The sequence below is a fragment of the Arachis stenosperma genome, chromosome 5, assembly GCF_014773155.1.
Source record: "Arachis stenosperma cultivar V10309 chromosome 5, arast.V10309.gnm1.PFL2, whole genome shotgun sequence".
Classification (NCBI taxonomy): Eukaryota; Viridiplantae; Streptophyta; class Magnoliopsida; order Fabales; family Fabaceae; genus Arachis; species Arachis stenosperma.
In genome coordinates, this window is record NC_080381.1 from 130,064,771 (window position 1) to 130,084,730 (window position 19,960).

At 30.0% G+C, this 19,960-nt stretch overlaps 2 protein-coding genes across 2 annotated transcripts; both read left to right on the forward strand.

Moving 5' to 3' along the window:
* Positions 1-1,636: 1,636 nt before the first annotated feature.
* On the forward strand, positions 1,637-6,341 carry LOC130982405 (cytochrome P450 82A3-like). The gene is made up of 2 exons (XM_057906402.1): positions 1,637-2,666; positions 5,531-6,341. Exons 1-2 carry the CDS (start codon positions 1,692-1,694, stop codon positions 6,158-6,160), a joined length of 1,605 nt encoding a protein of 534 aa, XP_057762385.1. The 5' UTR covers positions 1,637-1,691; the 3' UTR covers positions 6,161-6,341.
* A 10,455-nt stretch (positions 6,342-16,796) lies between these two features.
* On the forward strand, positions 16,797-19,764 carry LOC130981982 (cytochrome P450 82A3-like). Its single transcript, XM_057905770.1, has 3 exons — positions 16,797-17,626; positions 18,140-18,295; positions 18,987-19,764. The coding sequence occupies exons 1-3, from the start codon at positions 16,850-16,852 to the stop codon at positions 19,614-19,616; spliced, it is 1,563 nt and encodes a 520-aa protein (XP_057761753.1). The 5' UTR covers positions 16,797-16,849; the 3' UTR covers positions 19,617-19,764.
* Positions 19,765-19,960: the final 196 nt, after the last annotated feature.

Here is a 19,960-nt window from a genome sequence, read left to right on the forward strand (position 1 = left end):
TTTATAATTCGTGCAAATTCAGACCATTCCCTTGTTCTTTGAAAACCTTATGTATCTCTGATAGAGTTGAATCACAATTCCTTTTATAGAAAAAGAGTTATGGAGGTGGCTTTGATGTGTTGGAGACCAAAATCCGGAAGTCACTATTTATATTTGAGTGTGACACCCATTAAACCTCAAAGACCAAATAAAATAGTATCTCTGATTTTATTCTCATTTAATTCTAAATAAAAAATAATAATGACTTATTTAATTTAGCATTTATGATAATGAGATGACCATTATATAAGTCATTTAATGTAAAATAGCTTAATTTATGATTAAAATTATTATATGTATTGCCCATAATAGATCACGAAATAATAATTTTGTAACAAAATAATCATTCAATTTGAATTACAATTAATTGATTGATAAAAATTATATTAAATTGTATGATATTTAAATAATTAACTAAATTAATTAGTTGATATAATTAATTTATTATAATAAATTAAATTTATTGAGTTAAAAAAAATAAAATATTTAAAATAAAAATAATTATTTAAAATTTATTAAATATTATTTATTTATTTTTTTAATAATTTAGTCTCAATATTAAAGACATTATAACATTCACCATCTAACATTTGACTATATTGCAGGGGCCTCATGCATGATGTCGTTTAATTAGATCTTTGCTATATTGCACGGGCCCCATGCATGATGTCGTTTAATTAGATCTTTGCTACTTGTATTTGAGTGATTTGGTCTATATGAATTATTGGTGCCCTACTTAAAGAAATGTCAAATAGAGATATGGACTGGCAAAATAGCTACTGGGACAATTTATTAACGAGCAAGTATACAGCTGTCCGTTAAAAATAGTTATTATATTAATAATTATATTGGATATATATTAAAATTAATTATTAAAATATAAATATATATTAAAAATAAATTAAATTATATTATTTATATATAAATATATAATAATTAATTTTAATAATTATTCTTCCAAGAATACTCTATCCGAACTATACGTCGATTCTTTGTTGTCTTTGGTGTGTCTGATAGCCTTAATTAGATCGGTAATATCCTCGAGAACTCATACCCAACCGTGATATCTGCAAAAAAAACTTCAGTAAAGGATAATCTAAAAATAATAACGAGCAAATGAGCACTGAGATATTATAGTTGCAGAATATTGTATATGTGAGTAGTTTTTAGCTTTCTTAGCCTCTAGTTGATATGGTCGACCTTTTGCTTGATTTATAGCCTGGTTGGTTGAAGGAAAAATGGGTTATCGGCTCTAGCCGAGATTTCTGCAACTGATCTCTTGGCGAGATCGTGAGTATTGTTCCATTACAGTCTGTTTCATTTATTCGTAAATAACTTGTGCCGAGATATAAATCAATCTTTTCGAGATTTTAGAGGTGCAGTACAATAATTATTTTTAATATATAAATAATATTTTTATTAAATTAAATATTAGTATATAATATATTAAATATAAAATGTATATCAAAATAAATTAAATAATACGTATACAATAAATATATTATACTGATTTAATAATTAATTTTTAATAAACACATTTTTTATTAACAATATGTCCAAAGAAACGAGAAATAGCTATAAAGCCAATCAATTAAGTAGCGATTAACTTAATTATCTCTGAAACAGCAAGCACAAATTCTGAAGCACGAAAAATGGATTCAGTCCTGACTTACCTAAACACAACCACAAGCATTGGAATCCTTTCTCTTATTATCACCATCTTAATCTATTTACTTTTGGTTCGTCCCTTCCAAGTTGGTGATAATAATGATAATAATAAGCATAAAGAACCTCCTATGGTGTCTGGTGCATGGCCAATAATCGGTCACCTTCCACTCTTGCATGGTACAAAGCCACTCCACATAACTTTAGGTTCCATGGCCGACAAATATGGACCCCTTTTCACCATTAAAGTCGGATCCAAAAGAGTTGTAGTACTAAGCAACTCAGAGATGGCCAAAGAATGCTTCACAAAAAACGACGTTGTTTCTTCCTCTCGTCCTATCCTTATTTCATCTGAGAATCTCGGATACAAACGAGCTATGTTCGCTTTCGCGCCGTACGGTTCATACTGGCGCGAACTGCGAAAGATTGTTACATTAGAACTTCTCTCGAATCGCCGCATAGAGCTACTAAGTCACGTTCGTGTCTCCGAAGTTCAAGCTTCAACGAAAGAACTCCTTAATCTTTGGTCCACTCAGAAGAATGAATCTGGATACGTGTTAGTGGACATAAAGAAATGGTTTGCGGAATTGACATTCAACATAGTTCTAAGAATGATTGCTGGGAAGAGATTCTTTGGAGCCATGAATTCGGAGAGTGAGGATAAGGCGAATGAGTGTTTGAAAAGTTTAAAGGAATCGTTGCGTCTTTTAGGATTGTTCACTGTGGGAGATGCTATTCCTTCTCTAAGATGGTTGGATTTGGGGGGTCATGAGAAGGCCATGAAGAAAACTTCTATGGAATTGGACAGGTTTATGATTGAATGGTTGGATGAACATCGCCAGAAAAAGATGAATTCCGATGCAAGCAATGAACGAGACTTCATTGATGTTATGATTTCGGTGCTTTCTGATGCAAAGATTCATGCGTTTGATGCTGATACCGTAACCAAAGCCACAACGTTGGTATGTATAAAATAATCTTTAGTTTCTAGAGAAAATTTATTTTAGGGCTGCGGTTTGAAAAAATATTTTTTTAGTTATTAATATTAAGCTTAAGGTATGTTTGATCGGAAGTAAAAATCGATATATTACTTTACCCAAATGAGTTTTATGTGTAAGGGATCGGAGTGAAGGTACTAGATAGTAGTGGAGCACAAATCCAATGATATATAATGGATTTCGAACTCATAATAATATAATATAGACCACATAATAACATGAGTATTTGGATATCAGTGCAACTAGGGAGTTTATTTTTTTGGTTCAATATTAGTTAATTTTTATTAATTTTAAATTTGATATTCTAACTTTTAATCCTAAATCTTAAAGTCTCCTAAAATAAATTTTAAAAAATAATTTTATAATTAAAATATTGATTATTGTTGAGTACTTAAGAGTCGGTTTTCTATTTTTTATATTATTTAAATTATTTATGTAATCTGTTTTAACAAACAAATAAAACCCACAACCAGTAGAAATATAATATTAACTAGGATAATTTCTAATTCTACTCTACTCTATTAAAATCCTAAAAACAAAAAATATAATAGACATTAAAGTAATTACCTTTCATATAATAATAATAATAAAAGAAAATATAAAAAAATTAATTTTTAGTTAATTAATATTAACAAATTTAATTTATATTTAGAATTTAAGATTGAGAGTTAATTTAAAATTTAAGATAAATAAACTAATTTATAGAAAGTTGGATAATATTGATTAAAAAAATTAGTTTTTAATATTATTTTAATAATAATTAGTTTTTTATTTCTATTAGCGTGTTTTGAAGATTGATTTCGTTAGGTAGATAACGAAGAATCTGAACAATATGAATAATAGGCTGAAATTTGGCTCAATGAAACAAAAAAACACTCCATTCAAATTATTCAACTAAAAAATCTCATTCAATAATTCAAAATTTAACTATTCATTATATCATAATTTATCAAAACACCTGCTTTTTTCTTAAATCTTCTGCCGTCGCGCGCCGTTGCTTGGTCTCCAACCAGCCTCCATCGTCACCGTTGAGATCCTCCTCACCGCCACTAGTTCATCAACAAGGACTCTCATCGGTGTTGTTTTCCTCCAGACCGGAAACGAACGGTGCTGCTGGGCTCCTCCTCGTCGTCGCTACTTGGCTTGCACATAGGGGTGGAAACAAGTCAGGCCAGGCCAGGCTTTACTCTTAACAGGTCTGGCCTGTCATACAGTTGATTGGCCTGAGCCTGGTCTGCAGCCTGTTATAGGCTCTTTATAAAGCAGTAGGTCTGGCCTGTTATTCCTTCTGGTCTGGCCTAAAGCCTGTTAAAAGGCCTGATAATTTTTTTTTACAAAAATAAAAATATTATTTTAAAAAATATTTTTTAATAAAAATAGTTATATGTAATATGTCATATATTTAATATTTATAAAAAAATTTAAACTTTTAACATATTTAAAATATACAAAAATATTTATAATAAAATATAATAAATTTAAAATATCTCATAATTTTGTTAATAATAAATAATTATTTATATATTTAATTATATTTTAACAGGCCCAAGCAGGCCTGACAGGCCTATAAGGCTAATTAATAAGCCTAGGCATGGTTTATTAATGTATTAAGGCTTTTAAAAGAGTTTGGACCTGTACCTATTTTATAACAGGCTAGGCCAGGCCAGGCTGCAGGCCCCTAACAGGTCGCCTGGCCTTTTTCCACCCCTACTTGCACACACCGTCATCGGCGTCACTCACTCCTAGTGAAAATAACCATTTACTTGAGAATAAATATAATCATCCGCATATCTAGTAAATTGAACATCTAGCATATTTTAATTGTATATAATTAAACCTAATCCAATCAAATAACCATCCACATAAGAATTAAAAAAACCATCCGCATACCTACTAAAATGACAATCTTGAACTAGCCATAATTGAATACCAGAGCTTAAACTCTGGGAGGTGGCAAACGAAAGGATGGAACTCATCGGAGCCCCTGGTGGGGAGAATGGCACCGTTGTAGTGTTCCTGAATTTCGGGATTAACCTGAGGGAAAAGGAAACCGATGAGGAGGTTGAGCATGTAGATTTCGAGGTCGTAGGAGATAATATAGAAGTCTTGGATCAAGTATACGCGCAGAAACGTAGATACAAGCGATGATGAAAGAACCAATCCAGCGGCAGAGCATGTGCGGTATGATCTTGTCAAAAAAATGTTGGTATGCCACAACACCGTGAATTTCTATCGCGATATGACATCATCCAATGAGAAATAGTTGGCGGAGGTGGAAGAGATCAACGTCGATAAGGAATGCAAAATGGCGTCATAATCTGAGTTGGAAGAGAACCTGCTACAGCGGAGAGGGAGGCAGCAGTATCAAGACCTTTGTGACGACGACAATGACAGTTACAGAATAGACCGACATCGTTGAGGAAATATAATGGTACATAATAATTTTAGTGTTAATCTTAATGTTTTTAAATATTAAAATGTGATAATAATTATTTAATTAATTAAGAATCTGATTTTTAATTTTAAATTTATCTTTTTTTTTTAATTATTATTCATGTTGTTCACTATATACATTGTTGTTCTATACTTTTCTTTTGAGGATTTGACTTCAAAATCAAACGTGAAATGCATGATAATGGTTTTTAACGTATATAACGTATGCATTTTTGTCTTCTTTTATTATATTAGAAGAGTTATTGGTGTCTGACTATGAAAGCAAGTTAGCATAGCATTCCTGAAATCAAAATAAACCACCTTTTAATTTCTTTTTTAAATGGTGACTATTGATCACCTAGAAATTAAATAATCTAATATTAATTTTTTTGCAGGCAATGATTGCGGGTGGAACCGATACTTCCACTGTTACTCTTACTTGGACGCTATGTCTACTATTAAACAATCCTAGTAAATTGGAAAAAGCAAAAGAAGAACTTGACAAGGAAATTGGAAAAGAGAGAAACGTAAGTGAGTCAGATATAAATAAATTAAGATATCTTCAAGCTATAGTGAAAGAGACACTAAGATTATATCCACCGGCTCCTCTTGCTTCACCTCATGAAATTACAGAGAATTGTACATTAGGGGGATACGATATTAAAAAAGGAACTTGGCTCCTGATAAATGTTTGGAAAATCAACACGGACCCTTATTTTTGGCCAAATCACCTGGACTTCGAGCCAGAAAAATTTCTCACTACTCACAAAGAGGTTGATGTGAAGGGTCAACATTACGAGCTGCTACCATTTGGATGTGGCAGACGAATTTGTCCTGGAATTTCATTTGGCCTTGGAGTAATTCAGTTTATTTTGGCTAACTTGTTACACTCCTTTGAAATCGTAAATCCCTCTAATGAACCTATTGACATGAGTGGAACCCTTGGACTTGTCCATGCTAAAACTACTCCACTAATGGTTATGGTCAAACCTCGTTTATCTTCTAAATGCTATAAAACCATGTAATAATACATGTATGAACCTAGCTTTCCCATGTGATCCATTATGGTTATGTACTTATGTATGTCGGATCTATCTCCTAAATAAAATACCATGTACTTATTATGTATGTCGGATCTATCTCCTAAATAAAATAATGTAAATCATTGTGAATTTGTTATTGTTGATACATAAATTTGATCATCTATCTTTGATGTTTAATCAAATTATATATATAACTTTATTTCTATTTATTCAATCACATAATATATATATAGTGAATCAATGTTTTTAATATAATAAAAATATATAAAAAATAAGACAATAATGATAGTGATATATCACATATAATTACACATAAAACAATAATGAGAATATAACTACAATCACTATATTAAAATAGAAGAGTAATAATATCAATTCATATAATAAACAAAACTCCTAATCTTAACAATGGAAATTTAATTGTTCATAATTTAGAGAGAAAACTAGAGTTCTGAAAAAAACTGTAAACTTATAGAATATGATGCATAAAAGAAAAGAGTCCAAAGAACTGAATCTTTTTTCTTTTATATCTAATTCTAATTAATATAAAATATATTTTTTTAAAAATAAATAATATCTTTTTCTATTTGTAAATAAAATAAAATTTTAATCAAAATAAAAAAATCTTCGGATACTCCTTGAAGACGTGGGGACTATTGTATTCCTGAAGGCTAGGCGCCACTAAGGCAACATGGTTTGGCGTGCTTGTGCGCACCTAACTTGGAGAATTCCAAGTTAGGCGTCACCAATGCCTTATGGATTTGGGAGCTTTTCTTCAACTGGCACCTAACTTGGAGAATCCAAAGTTAACCGCTACTAAAGCAGTATAGTTTGGAAAAAGAAAATGTATACTATTATATATCGTTGAAAAACTATGAAAGTTAGCTTTCCAATGCCACTAGAACCACGTCAATTGAATGTCTGTAACTCAAGTTATGCCAGTTGGAGTGCAAGAAGGCCAGGATTGACAGCATCATCCACTTTCTTCTTTTTCTTCTACCAAACCCTATTAAATCCATCCGAATGCTACCTGAAATAAACTGAATTGCACACGACTAAAAATAGCATTCATAGTGGTTCAAAAATACTTAAATCTTGATTAAATTTAACAAATTCGAATACAAATTCACTAAAAAAAGATAGAAAAGATATTTACGCATTAGTGTTTCTATTTGTTACTTGCATTTCATATCTTCTTATGTGATTGGGTTTAAAATTTTTCAAATACTCAGATTTTGTGGCTCGCTAGTTTGGCAAAGGATTATGAAGATAAACAGAGAATCAATGTGTTGTGAATTCAAACTTTAATCTGTAGCTCTTTGATTTGATGCAAATGTAAGTGCATGTTTTTGTTCTTCGTTTCTAAAAGCATAAAGACATTATTTGGATTTGCACATGGAACATAAATATTTGGATGTTGCTCTTTATTCTTGAAATGAGTTATCGTAACAAAGATAAGTGAATGTCAGAAGTTTGTGGCTTTTCTTTTTTAACCATTTTTATTCACGGATTCTTTACTTCTAATTCATATTATCTTTTAAATGATAGCATCAAATTCGTAGTGTAGCCTCAATCATTTTCTATATATTTTTTTAGGGTGACTCGGAATGGATGAAGATGAGGAGGATGTGGACTAAATCACTATAAGAAATATTATTAAAATCGACGGAAATCAACGGTTAAACTGTCGATAATATTAAAATTCGACGACAAAATGGACAACGGAGGTGGTCACTATTAAATTTGTCGATTTTTCAAAATTCTAATAAAATCGACGGCTTGCCTAACCGTCGATAATAATTTAATAAAATTAATAGTGTTCCTATCTATAATATGAGTTTGAGAATTTTACATTGTTACTAAAATCGAACACGTTGTCGTCGATATTATTATATAAAATCGACGTCATTTCTGTCGATATTTGATTCAATAAAATCGATAAATATTTTCGTTTATAATATGATTAATAAAATTGACAACGTTGCCGTCGATATTTGATTCAATAAAATCGACACAGTTGCCGGCCATTTAATTATTTAGATACCGACAAATTCTTTGTCTATACTTTATTTTTTTTGTCAATTTTAATTTTTAAAAGCGACAATTTTACCATCGATTTTAATAGTTATATGTTTTAATTATTTTTTCTATTTAAAACATAGTAAACAATTAATACAAATAAACTTTTAAATATAGAAATAAAATTTATACAGAATATTAGATAACAAGACAAATAAACTTTTAAATATAAAAATAAAATTTATACTAAATATTAGATAATGAGTTTACAAACTTATCAAAATAATAAATGATCCTCTAATATGAAGACTACTCAAGACAAGATAAATAACTAAATTTAGACTTATATTCGTTTAAATTGCAATCCACTAATAATATAAAATATTCAAAGTAAAATAATTAAATAACCTACTTATACTAGTCTAAATAATCATCCGAGTCATCAAGATCGTCAAAATCATCCTCCCTTTGAGAACTCTGTAGTTGTCCTGGTCGCTACAGAATAGGTGGCAGTTTTCTACCTGGGGCTGGGACTGGAACTGGGGCTGGAGCTGGAGCTGTGCTTTTCTGAGAGTTTGGAAAAGTAAAAGGAGGAGGTGGGGGAACACGTGATCCAGAACTTCTAGGACCCATGGTTCTCACATACTCAGTCAAGTTGCTTAATTGATTACTAAACTGATCAATCTATTAGTTACTGGTGTTGAGATCCTCGTATAAGGATTCAAATACAGATAAGCACGCATGGATGAATTCCGTGGAAGGACAGAGTAAATAGAATCCTAGGATTGGACTTATTTCGGTTTAAGCAAACATTTTCTTGAATTTGACTATGTAATTCTTAACAAGAGATTTATTATGTTGATATTTTTATAAATATATTATTTTATTTTCCAGTTAATTTTGTTATTTTTGCCATAAGTTTAGATTCAATAGATGAAAAATATTAAGATTTATAGTATTAAAGGGTCCAAAAAAGGTATCTTTAAAATTAAACCCAGAAAAAAAAAACAGCATTTTTTGAAAGGAAAATCTAATTTTTTTTAAATTTGTATTGAAAATAGCAGCGGTTTTATAACCGCCACAAACAGTCATAAAGAAAAAAAGCAAAAATATTGCGGCGGTTCGTAACCGCCGGTAAAGAAGGGACTAAATCCTAATACTTGTATTAATTGCCGCAAAATACTAATTCAGCGGCGGTTATGCCAGCGGTTGTTGGAAACCGCCACAAGACCTAATTCCGGCGTCCATATCCATGGCGCTCCGCTAAACCGCCGGCCTTTGATTTTGCGGCGGTTTAAAACCGCCGCTAATAGAGGAAAAAACCGCCGCTAAACAGCGCCTCTGTTGTAGTGATGCATAATATTTTAATGTTAATAACTATGACTGTTAAAAAAGATAAAACAAAAGAGAAGGGACATACACAAAATGAGGGAGAATTTTTAAAAAATAATATTAATAAAAAATGACACCAAATTAACTTAATCTGAATTTTTTAAAAATAATATTAATAAAGTATAATTTTTATATATTTATTTAATTATATATATTGTTATTGAAAGAGTTAATCCCTTACACAATATGATTGCCGTATGATAAATCTGGTTCCTTTTTTATTATATTGATATATATGCCAGAAGCCAAATAAAAATAAAAAACACTTTGCAATCCATGCTACAAATAAACTTAGGTTATAAGTTTTAAACTGAAAAGATATATATTTTTATCCTCTTTATAACATGAAAGCAAGAAGACTTGCCAAAAGAGTTAAATTAGAATGTCAAATCTAACATTTTGAGTAAATCAAAGCATAGAATATAAGAAACCAGAAAGTATTATTTTAGGCAGTCAACCAATTCATGCTTTTTGAAAGATCAGTGATATCATTATGAAACAATCATAAACTTCATACTTTCAGAATATGGCTGTTGTCGGTTGTAGTAGTGAGTGTGACACCATTTTAAAATACAAAGATTAATCTAATAGAATAAAACATACAAATGGCGAAAAAAAAAAACATATCAAAAATGCATTTAGAGCCAGAAGCAATGTTAGAAAAATTTGGTGCATTACAGAATAAGGAATACTAAAGTTTAAAATTAGAAAGCTGAAATCATAGATTAAAAATCTCTTAACACCCTGCGGGAGTAATGCTGATCTAGAATTCTGTAAAAAGGGATAATGCATATATATAGATCAGAGGCATACTAAAAAAAAATCACCATTGAGGATATAATGGTTAAGTACAGTTGTTAAGAGAGTGTGAGAAAGCTTTTTATAAAGGGCAACTGTAATCCAATTGCATCACCATCCCTAAAAATAAAAGCTAACAAATGTGTATCATTGTGGAATATTTTTAAAAGTAAGCTAACACAAGATATTGAACATTTATTTTGTATATTTTTTTACAGATGAAACGAAAGAAAAAGAAAGAAAGGGAAGAAATGGCGCCAACCTTGCGAATGGAATCCAGGGAATGAAAATGGCAGGATTAGAACATAACTAAAAATATTGAGATCATAACCTAGATGTTGCCAGTACATTCAATAGAACGATCCACTCTTCCATTGGTCATTTTAGCAATTATCATCAGTTGAGTAATATTAACATCTTAGTCTTTCTTCCCCAAAAATATAAATAATTATGTAGAAAAACTTAAAATGAACCTCTTGTATATATTTGTTATGATCTTTTGGGTTCACAAATTTATTAATCCTAAACTTCTTAGCTGCCAATAATAGTAAATGAGAAAATACTATCAATAAGTGAATATAATTTGTAGATTTAGGAATTTTCTCACATTAATACAGGCAAAGAATATTAATCAAGATTCAAGAGCACTTAAATATATAAAGATGAATCTAAAATCTGAAAACTTCAATTCAATAGCAAAGTCAATACATTAAAATTGAACGATAGCGGAAAAACATGTGAGTTGAAGGTTAGCTACTACTCTTAATTTGTTGAATGCAATTCATAAGTAATTTACTTTACAACATTATGGTAAATTAACAAGGAAATCAACGTCAATTCAATTAATAATAACAAAAAAAGGCTGAACACAGAGTGAAATAAATATAAGGGATTTGGTGTCTTGTAGCTTTTCGAAACAAAGAACTTCAATTATAAATCTATAAATCACACTAGTTCCTAAAATCAGTAGTCATAAAGCACTTCTCTTTCAAGCTAATATGTCTAGAAGAATCCACACGTGACTAAAAAAAATAAACAAGCTGCCAATTTTGCATAATCCGATATCACAGCAGCTAGGGGTGGAAAAAGGCCAAGCGGCCTGCTAGGGACCTGCAGCCTGGCCTGTGTTTGGCCTGACCTGACCTAGCCTGTTATAAAATAGGTACAGGCCCAGGCTCTTTTAAAAGCCTTAATACATTAATAGGCCAAACTCAGGCTTACTAATTAGCCTTATAGGCCTGTCAGGCTTGCCTGTACCTGTTAAAATATAATTAAATATATAAATAATTATTTATTATTAATAAAATTATGAGATATTTTTAATTTATTATATTTTATTATAAATATTTTTGTATATTTTAAATATGTTAAAAGTTTAAAATTTTTTATAAATATTAAATATATGACATATTACATATAACTATTTTTATTAAAAAATAAATTTTTTTAAATAATATTTTTATTTTTATAAAAAAAATTATCAAGCCTTTTAACAGGCTTCAGGTCAGGCCAAGCTGATTAACAGGTCAGACCTAGTACTTTATAAAGAGCTTATAACAGGCTCAGGCCAATCAACTGTATGACAGGTCAGGCCTGTTAAAAACAAAACCTAGCCTGACCTGGCCTGTTTCCACCCCTAACAGCAGTGTAAGACTTTGGAAGAAAATAGCTAAACCTAACACCTAATAAATCTAAAGAGGAGAAGATAATTAGCTTGAAGCAGAGACTGAAAAGAAGAGAAAATTGTTGGGGAAAAGGGGAATTTAGGGTTTGGAGGATACCTGAAGAGCATAGGGGTCATCAGCGTGGAGAGGATCAAGGGGAATTTAGGAATTTCCAAATGAAACTAAAATTGGCTTTGAAAAGAGTTCAGTAACAGTCAGAAAACGATACTTGGTTCTTGTGAGCTCGATTGAGAGAGAGCGAAGAAGGACTAAAGTAGGAGAAGCGACAGCGACAACAGAGAGAAGGAGCGATGGTGTCATGGCAGCAGCGGAGCGACAGGCGGCGCGAGCAAGAGGAGCGACAGTGGCGGTGCGAGCAAATGGAGTGACGGCGGTGCAACCGTGACGCCGGCAGCGGAGAACGAGGGTTGGTGAAGAAATTAACAATATTGTTTCTCATACGCTCGAATGCAGAAAAGAAAACGATAAAATTGTGTTTCTGAACTTGGAGCGGAAAGTGGGCGCGGGGTTGGTGTTTTTAGCAATAAAAATTGACGGTATGTTTGTCGATTTTAATTTGAAAAAAAATAATGCCTTTAGCGTCTATTTTATACATTAAATTCACACCATTTATTTGATTTTAGAAAGCAATCTAGACTATTTAAATTTATCGACGGAAAGACTGTCGATATTTTAAATATAAAAATAGACGTCATGTCCGTCAATTTTAAAATAAAAGTATTTTCAACCCTCGGTTTATCGACAATATGACAATAGTTAAAAGTGATTTAATGCATCATCAAAAAATCGACGATTAAGCTGTCAATTTTATTATTTTATTTTTAATTATCTTTTTTTTAAATATCGACGAAAAAGATAGCTGTCGATTTTTTGCGTCAAATTCATATAGTGAACTGGTAGGTTATTGTTTATATCCTTTACCCCAAACTGCCTAATTTGTAGTGGAATACTGGATTCTATTTCTTTTCTTAAGTTGAATTAAGCATAATTTAGTTATATATTTTGTTTTAGACACAATTTATATGCCTCTTTTCCTTTTAGGTACATTTTATATGTAATATGATGAATATACAGTATAATGTCGCTGTGTTGCATACGTAAAACTCTTCTTGTTGGCGCCTCTTTTATTTAGTTAAGAATAATTATCTAAATCAATCAATTTTTAAAATTTTATTTTGATAGACAAATTAATTTTTAATTTATTTTTTAATAGAGTAATTACATAAATTAATTCCCAAGAATTTTAAAAGCGGATATTTTAGTTTCAAAAAAAAATTAATACATAAATTAATTTCCAATGTTTTTTTCTATCAGACATAATAATCCTCCGTCTATTTTACTTTTACTATATGTCAACTTTTATAATTATTAACTTAGTTTTGTGTACGTGAACGATGTCACTAGCATATTAATACATTCTTTTCGTTAGAAACAAGTAATAAGGTGAATAATTATACTTTGAAATCTAAATTAAAATATTTTTTTTAATACAAACATGTTTTTAAAAATAAGACAACTTTTAATCATATTAAATACAAAAATATCAAATAATTTTAACTTTAAATTTTTAGTAGAATAATCTCTAATAATTTTATTAAACATTATTATTATTATTATTATTATTATTATTATTATTATTATTATTGAGTGACTATATACATATATCATTATTATTATTATTATTATAAATACATACATAAAAATTTAATAAAATTTATTATTATTTTTATCCAAAAAATATAAAAAAATTATGATACATTATTATTTTATAATTAATAATAATAATTTTATTTTATTTTATTTTTTGGACAAAAGATTATTATGTCTGATGAAGAAAAATGTTGGAGATTGATTTGTATATTAATTTTTTTAGACTAAAATATCTATTTTCAAAATTCTTAAGGACTAATTTAGATAATTATTCTATCAAAAAATAAACTAAAGACTAATTTATTTATTGGAATAAAATTTTAAAAATATTTTTATATATTAATTTTTAAAAAAAATTAAAATTTCTGTTTTTAAAATTTGTAGAGACTAATTTAAATAATTATTCCGTAGTTAATGTTATGGTGACGGTGATGATGATTGATGAATCTTGTTCTTTCCGTTTTGCTTTGTAATATCAGCATCATAATTATTGGTCCTTTTTTTTTCAGTGTTAGGCTATTTTTTTATGAATAATATTATGGTTAATGGTACATAATTAATATAATTTATTATTTTTAATAAATAATTATTTAATAATATTTAAAAAATATGACTAAAATTATAAAGTTATATTATTGAACTAAAGATGTTAGTCAATTTGAATTATTGGTTAAAAGTATTGTTCGTCCTTAAACTTCTCTCTAATATTATTTGTGCCAGGTGAATAATAGTTTGATTTAATTTAAAATTATAGTTAAATTTAAATTAGATAATTATTTTTTGTAATTTCTTTTAATTTGTTTGACACATATATAATAGATTCACATAGTAAATAAACAGATTATTTTCTCTAATATCTTCTTTTGGTTTCTAATAATCATGGTATTATTCTTGAATTTTCTGAGTTTATCTGTTGCTCCAAATTCCTTTATTAGGAGATTATTATGAGTAGCTAACATCGAATTTTTTTTTAAATAATTAATTTAATTTTTTATTTATTAATATATATAATTTATAAAATATTTATTAATTTGTATAATTTTATTTATCTTGTTTCTACTTAAATACATTGAATTTAAGTAGGGACAGAGCCATATAGTGACAAAGGAGGACAATGGTTCCTTAATTTTAATTTTTTACATGTAAATTATATGTAAATTTCAGTTTAGCATCCTTTAAAATTTTATTATGTAAACCCCCTTTTAATATTTCATCTAACTCCGCCCCTGAGTTTAAGTGTACCTCGTTTATAATATAAACGAAATAAGTCATATTTTGCATTGAATGTATCACATTTACATACCTGATACATGAGAGAAAATTATATGTATCTCATTTAATTTACACTTTAAACGAGATACACTTAAACTTAACTCATTTACAGTGTAAATAAAATACATAAAAAACTATTTTATTTACACTCTAAACAAGATAGAGTACGATAAATTTCGACCAACTATATAAAAGGATCTGCAAGTATTACTGTTCTCCACAAAACTTTTACTTCTTCTTCTCTGTTTTTTTTAATAAATTTAGTAAAAATGTCTAGTGGTAATGGATATATTGTTGTAAGTGTATATTGCAATTGTCACATGAGAAATAGTGACAATGGAGTTGTGTTTGAGTGTGATAGTCTTATTCTCTTTCGCACTTGGAGACTAAGCTCTTTGTCTGAGTTAAAGAGTTTGATATTGACAAATTTCGGTGCTAATAGGACAAATGAGGTTGGAATGATTGGGTATAAGTTGTTAGCATTGATAGAAAATCGAGTACTTCAGTTTTCGTGTTTTTTGGCTTGATAGCCACGAGCATGTGCTCTTAATGTTTGATGTCCATGGGAGAATCATAGCTGAATAAGTGATGGAGCTTTCTACAGAGGTTGTTAATGTTGGTGGTGGTAGTTTTGGACACTCAAATTTTGTCCAGGATGACTCACCTTTGCACTGTGCTAGTCCAGTGGTACACATGACATGGACGTGGACAGCGAGAAATCGGATGAAGAATATGTTGTTGATAGCAACGAAAGTGATTCTTCTGAAGATGATGAGGAGGAGAAGTTTGTACTAGAGACTTCTGTCAGTGGAACAATTCAGTATCTTCTTTCTATCCAAAATCAATTCTAGAGTTATCAGTTATACCCAGCCACTATTATACATTAGATTTGGACGCAATGCACGAAAAAACTCCATTTTTCAATAAAGGTGGAGATGATTACAACACAGATGGTGGTATAAAATTTTACATTGATCACATATTCAAAAGCAAGGAGAAGTGTTGAGTACATGGTTGTGGAGTCGGATCGATCAAAATACCATGTGCATTGCAAACAATCTGTAGCAGGATGTCCGTAAAATTTTCGTGTTGTCCTCGATAGAATATCGAATATTGGTAATTAAGCCACTATTCAATGTCTAAAGTATATTCTTATTTATTATTATTATTTTGAAAATAATGTCTACCGACTTTATTTTAATTCGTTAGGAAGATGTGTAAATTTGAAAGATTGCACACATATTTAATCTCTACAATGTTTTAAAACCATCACAATTGGATAACAATCTCATTTGTTGTGTCTTCCTCTCCAACCTCTCGTATAGTCCAACTCATTAATTATTATCCTTATTCTACAAGATGCACTTAGGTAAAACTATCATTTTAAATTTTCGTAAAAAATGTTTATATTTTAATTTACTAATTATTCTTGTTAATTATTCTATTTTTAGATTAACAATTTCTATTTATTTTTGACTTTTCTAAATAAAATTTATTGTAAAAGTGAGATTTTAAAAAAATTATACTTATTAATTCAATTTTATTCATAGTTTATATTTTTATTATTAATGCAAGCTTTTTAAAACACGTTTTTTAATTATAATCAAATAAACATCTTTAGAAAAAGATGTTTTGGCGGCTCTTACATGAGTGGAGGCCAGAAAATAATTATAAATCAAGCATAGCAGTATCTGACAAAAAAAAAAAAAAAAAAGACATTCCTAGCAGTATCCGCCGTAAGGCGCGTCGTTTATTTAAACTCTATTATTCTCCCAGACCCCAGTAGAATTTTCCACAAATAATCCCATCTTCTCTGCAGCTCCACAGTCCACACACAAAAGCTTATCGATCAAAAATGGATTTAGTCGTTGCAATCGGAATCCTCTCTCTTACCATCTTACTCTGTTTTCTTTTGTTTCATTCCTCAAAAGTTTGTCCCATGAAAGAACCTCCCCTGGTGGCTGGTGCATTGCCTATACTTGGCCACCTTCTACTCTTCCATGGTTCACAGCCACTCCACATAACTTTAGGAGCCATGGCCGACAAATACGGACCCCTTTTCACCATCAAGCTTGGTTCCACAAAGATTGTAGTACTAAGCAATTCCGAAATGGCTAAAGAATGCTTCACCAAGAATGACAAGGCTGCTTCCTCTCGCCCCAAACTCATTGCAATTGAAAATCTATCCTACAACCAGGCCATGTTCGGCTTCGCTTCATACGATCCATATTGGCGCGAAATGCGCAAGATTGTTACCTCAGAACTTCTCTCAAACCGCCGCATGGAGCTTCTACGTGACATTCGTGTCTCCGAAGTTCAAGCTTCAACGAAGGAGCTCCTTGGCGTTTGGTCCACTAAGAAGGATGAGTCTGGCTACGTGTTGGTGGACATAAAGCAATGGTTCGCAGAATTGACGTTCAACATGGTTCTTAGAATGATTGCTGGGAAGAGATTCTTTGGCGCAATGAAGTCGGAGAGTGAGGAAAAGGCACAAAGGTGTGTGAAATGTGTTAAGGATTTGTTGCGTTTGTTTGGAGTGTTCACTGTTGGAGATGCTATTCCTTCTCTAAGGTGGTTGGATATTGGGGGTCATGAGAAGGCCATGAAAGAAATTGCCAAGGAATTCGACAAGGTTTTTGTGCTATCACATATAATTGTTTATTCTTGTTTTTGAATTTCTTCTAAGGGTTGACAATTAAAATTTTTCGAGTCAATTTGGTTACTAGGAAACCAAAAAGACAAAAACTCGAACTTCTTTTATTTAATATTTATTAATTTTAGTAATAATTAATAAATATTAAATAAATAAATTTTAATTATATTTTATTATTTTCTTATCAAATATTTTTAATAATTTAATATGTCAATTTGATTTCTAAAAGACATTATGTGGTTAAGTTGATCTTTCTCTTCATTTTTTGTTGACGTGTTACTATTATATGCTAGACAATATTAAAAATATAAACATGATATACGACTATTGTTTAGAGACCAAATTAAAATATGAAATCTTTTGAGAACAAATTAACTTAGACTAAATTTTTTAAAATTCTTCTTAATTAACCAGTATTATATACATATATTCTACATTGAAACTTCTTAAATTTGAACTAATGTTTTAATTTCACTTGTTTGTATGATATAGATTTTGACTGAATGGTTAGATGAGCATCTCCAAATGATGGATTTGGGTAAAAAGGATGCAAATGAACGAGACTTCATTGATGTCTTGCTTTCAGTGGTTTCAGATGCAAAGATTGATACTTTTGATGCTGATACCATAATCAAAGCCACAATATTGGTATGTATGTACTCTCTATTTATTTTATGCTTCTATTTTCAATATCTTTTGAGATAGTTTAAAGAAACAAAAAAAGGGGGGGGGGGGGGGGGGGATGGAAAACAATATTTTATTATTTTCTGCTAGTTATTATAGAAGAATTTAATTTTATGCAGTGTCAAGTGTAAAACTATTTTACATGTACATCTAATCATATAACATCATATTAGCAAAAATAACTATCTTTTAAATTAATCGTATGAATGGTCATTTAAAAAAATAGTTGCAATTGTACGTCTATATAAAATATTTTATAATGTCAGTGTATCAAAATTAAATTTATTATAGAATTCTAAAAATCGAAAAATGAAACAAAATCTTATTTTTCTTTTCATATCATAATGGAGTTTTCTATTTTTTCTATGGGTTTCAAAACTTTAATTTGTAAATAACAAATTAAAATTTTTGTTCGTAGAAATACATTTTAAAAATAAAATATTAGATTTTTTAAAAGTTTTTGTTTCATTAAATGCATTGAAAATATAAAAAATATATTTCTAATAATTTTATTAATAAAGTATTTTCTTTTATAATATTTTTAAAATGTAGGCTTTTAGCACAATTATTTTTCTTATACAAGATTAATGTTGGTTAATTACTAAGTACGTAGACCATTATTTTCTCATATATGTCACTTGTGCTTATTTTGTAGAATATGATTATAGGAGCAACTGAAACAACTTCAATTACCATGACATGGGCAATGTGTCTGCTACTGAAAAATCCTCATACATTGGAAAATGCAAAAGAAGAACTTGAGAAGGAAATAGGAAAAGAGAGATGTGTAAGTGAGTCAGATACAAATAAATTAATATATCTTCAAGCCATAATCAAGGAGACATTAAGATTGTATCCACCCGCTCCTCTTACAGCAACTCATGAATTTTCAGAAAATTGCACTTTAGGTGGGTACCATATCGAAAAGGGAACTCAGCTAATTGCAAATATTTGGAAAATCAACAACGACCCTTGTGTTTGGTCAAATCACTTAGACTTCACGCCAGAAAAATTTCTCACAACTCACAAAGATGTGGATGTTAAGGGTCATCATTTTGAGTTGTTACCTTTTGGAAGTGGTAGAAGGGTTTGTCCTGGAATTTCCTTTGGCCTTCAAATGATTCACTTTATCTTGGCTAATTTTCTGCATTCCTTTGAAATATCAAATCCATATAATGAACCTGTTGATATGAGTGGAACTATTGGATTGGTCCATGCTAAAGCTACCCCACTAAAGATTATGGTTAAGCCACGTTTATCTCCCAACTGCTATGAAACCATGTAGATGTGTGATTCTGTGTGTTGTCACTTTGTTAAATCATGTAGGCGAAGGAATCTAGCTATCCAATGTGATTCATTATAAAATACAAAAATCCAATGCTGTCATCATTTAGTAGCTATGTTCAAATTATATTGGTGATCTTGTTTACTCATTTTGCTTTGTAATCTCACTATGATAGATTGGCATGGGAAAAAATAATATATATTTTTCACTACGATGGGTAAATACTAACTGTTCATACCCTGGCCCAATGCAAAGGCCCGGTCCAACTAAAAAGCCTAATCTAAAGGATTAGAGCCTTGCTAAGTGCCGACCTTCACATAAGAAGTCGGTGCCAACCACGACTT

Excerpts from the sequence above, each read along its gene's own strand:
- LOC130982405 (XM_057906402.1), top strand. The coding sequence starts at position 1,692 with ATGGATTCAGTCCTGACTTACCTAAACACAACCACAAGCATTGGAATC. Across the intron at positions 2,667-5,530 it reads TAACCAAAGCCACAACGTTG|GCAATGATTGCGGGTGGAAC; the intron begins GTATGTATAAAA and ends ATTTTTTTGCAG.
- LOC130981982 (XM_057905770.1), top strand. The coding sequence starts at position 16,850 with ATGGATTTAGTCGTTGCAATCGGAATCCTCTCTCTTACCATCTTACTC. Across the intron at positions 17,627-18,139 it reads TTGCCAAGGAATTCGACAAG|ATTTTGACTGAATGGTTAGA; the intron begins GTTTTTGTGCTA and ends TGTATGATATAG. Across the intron at positions 18,296-18,986 it reads TAATCAAAGCCACAATATTG|AATATGATTATAGGAGCAAC; the intron begins GTATGTATGTAC and ends CTTATTTTGTAG.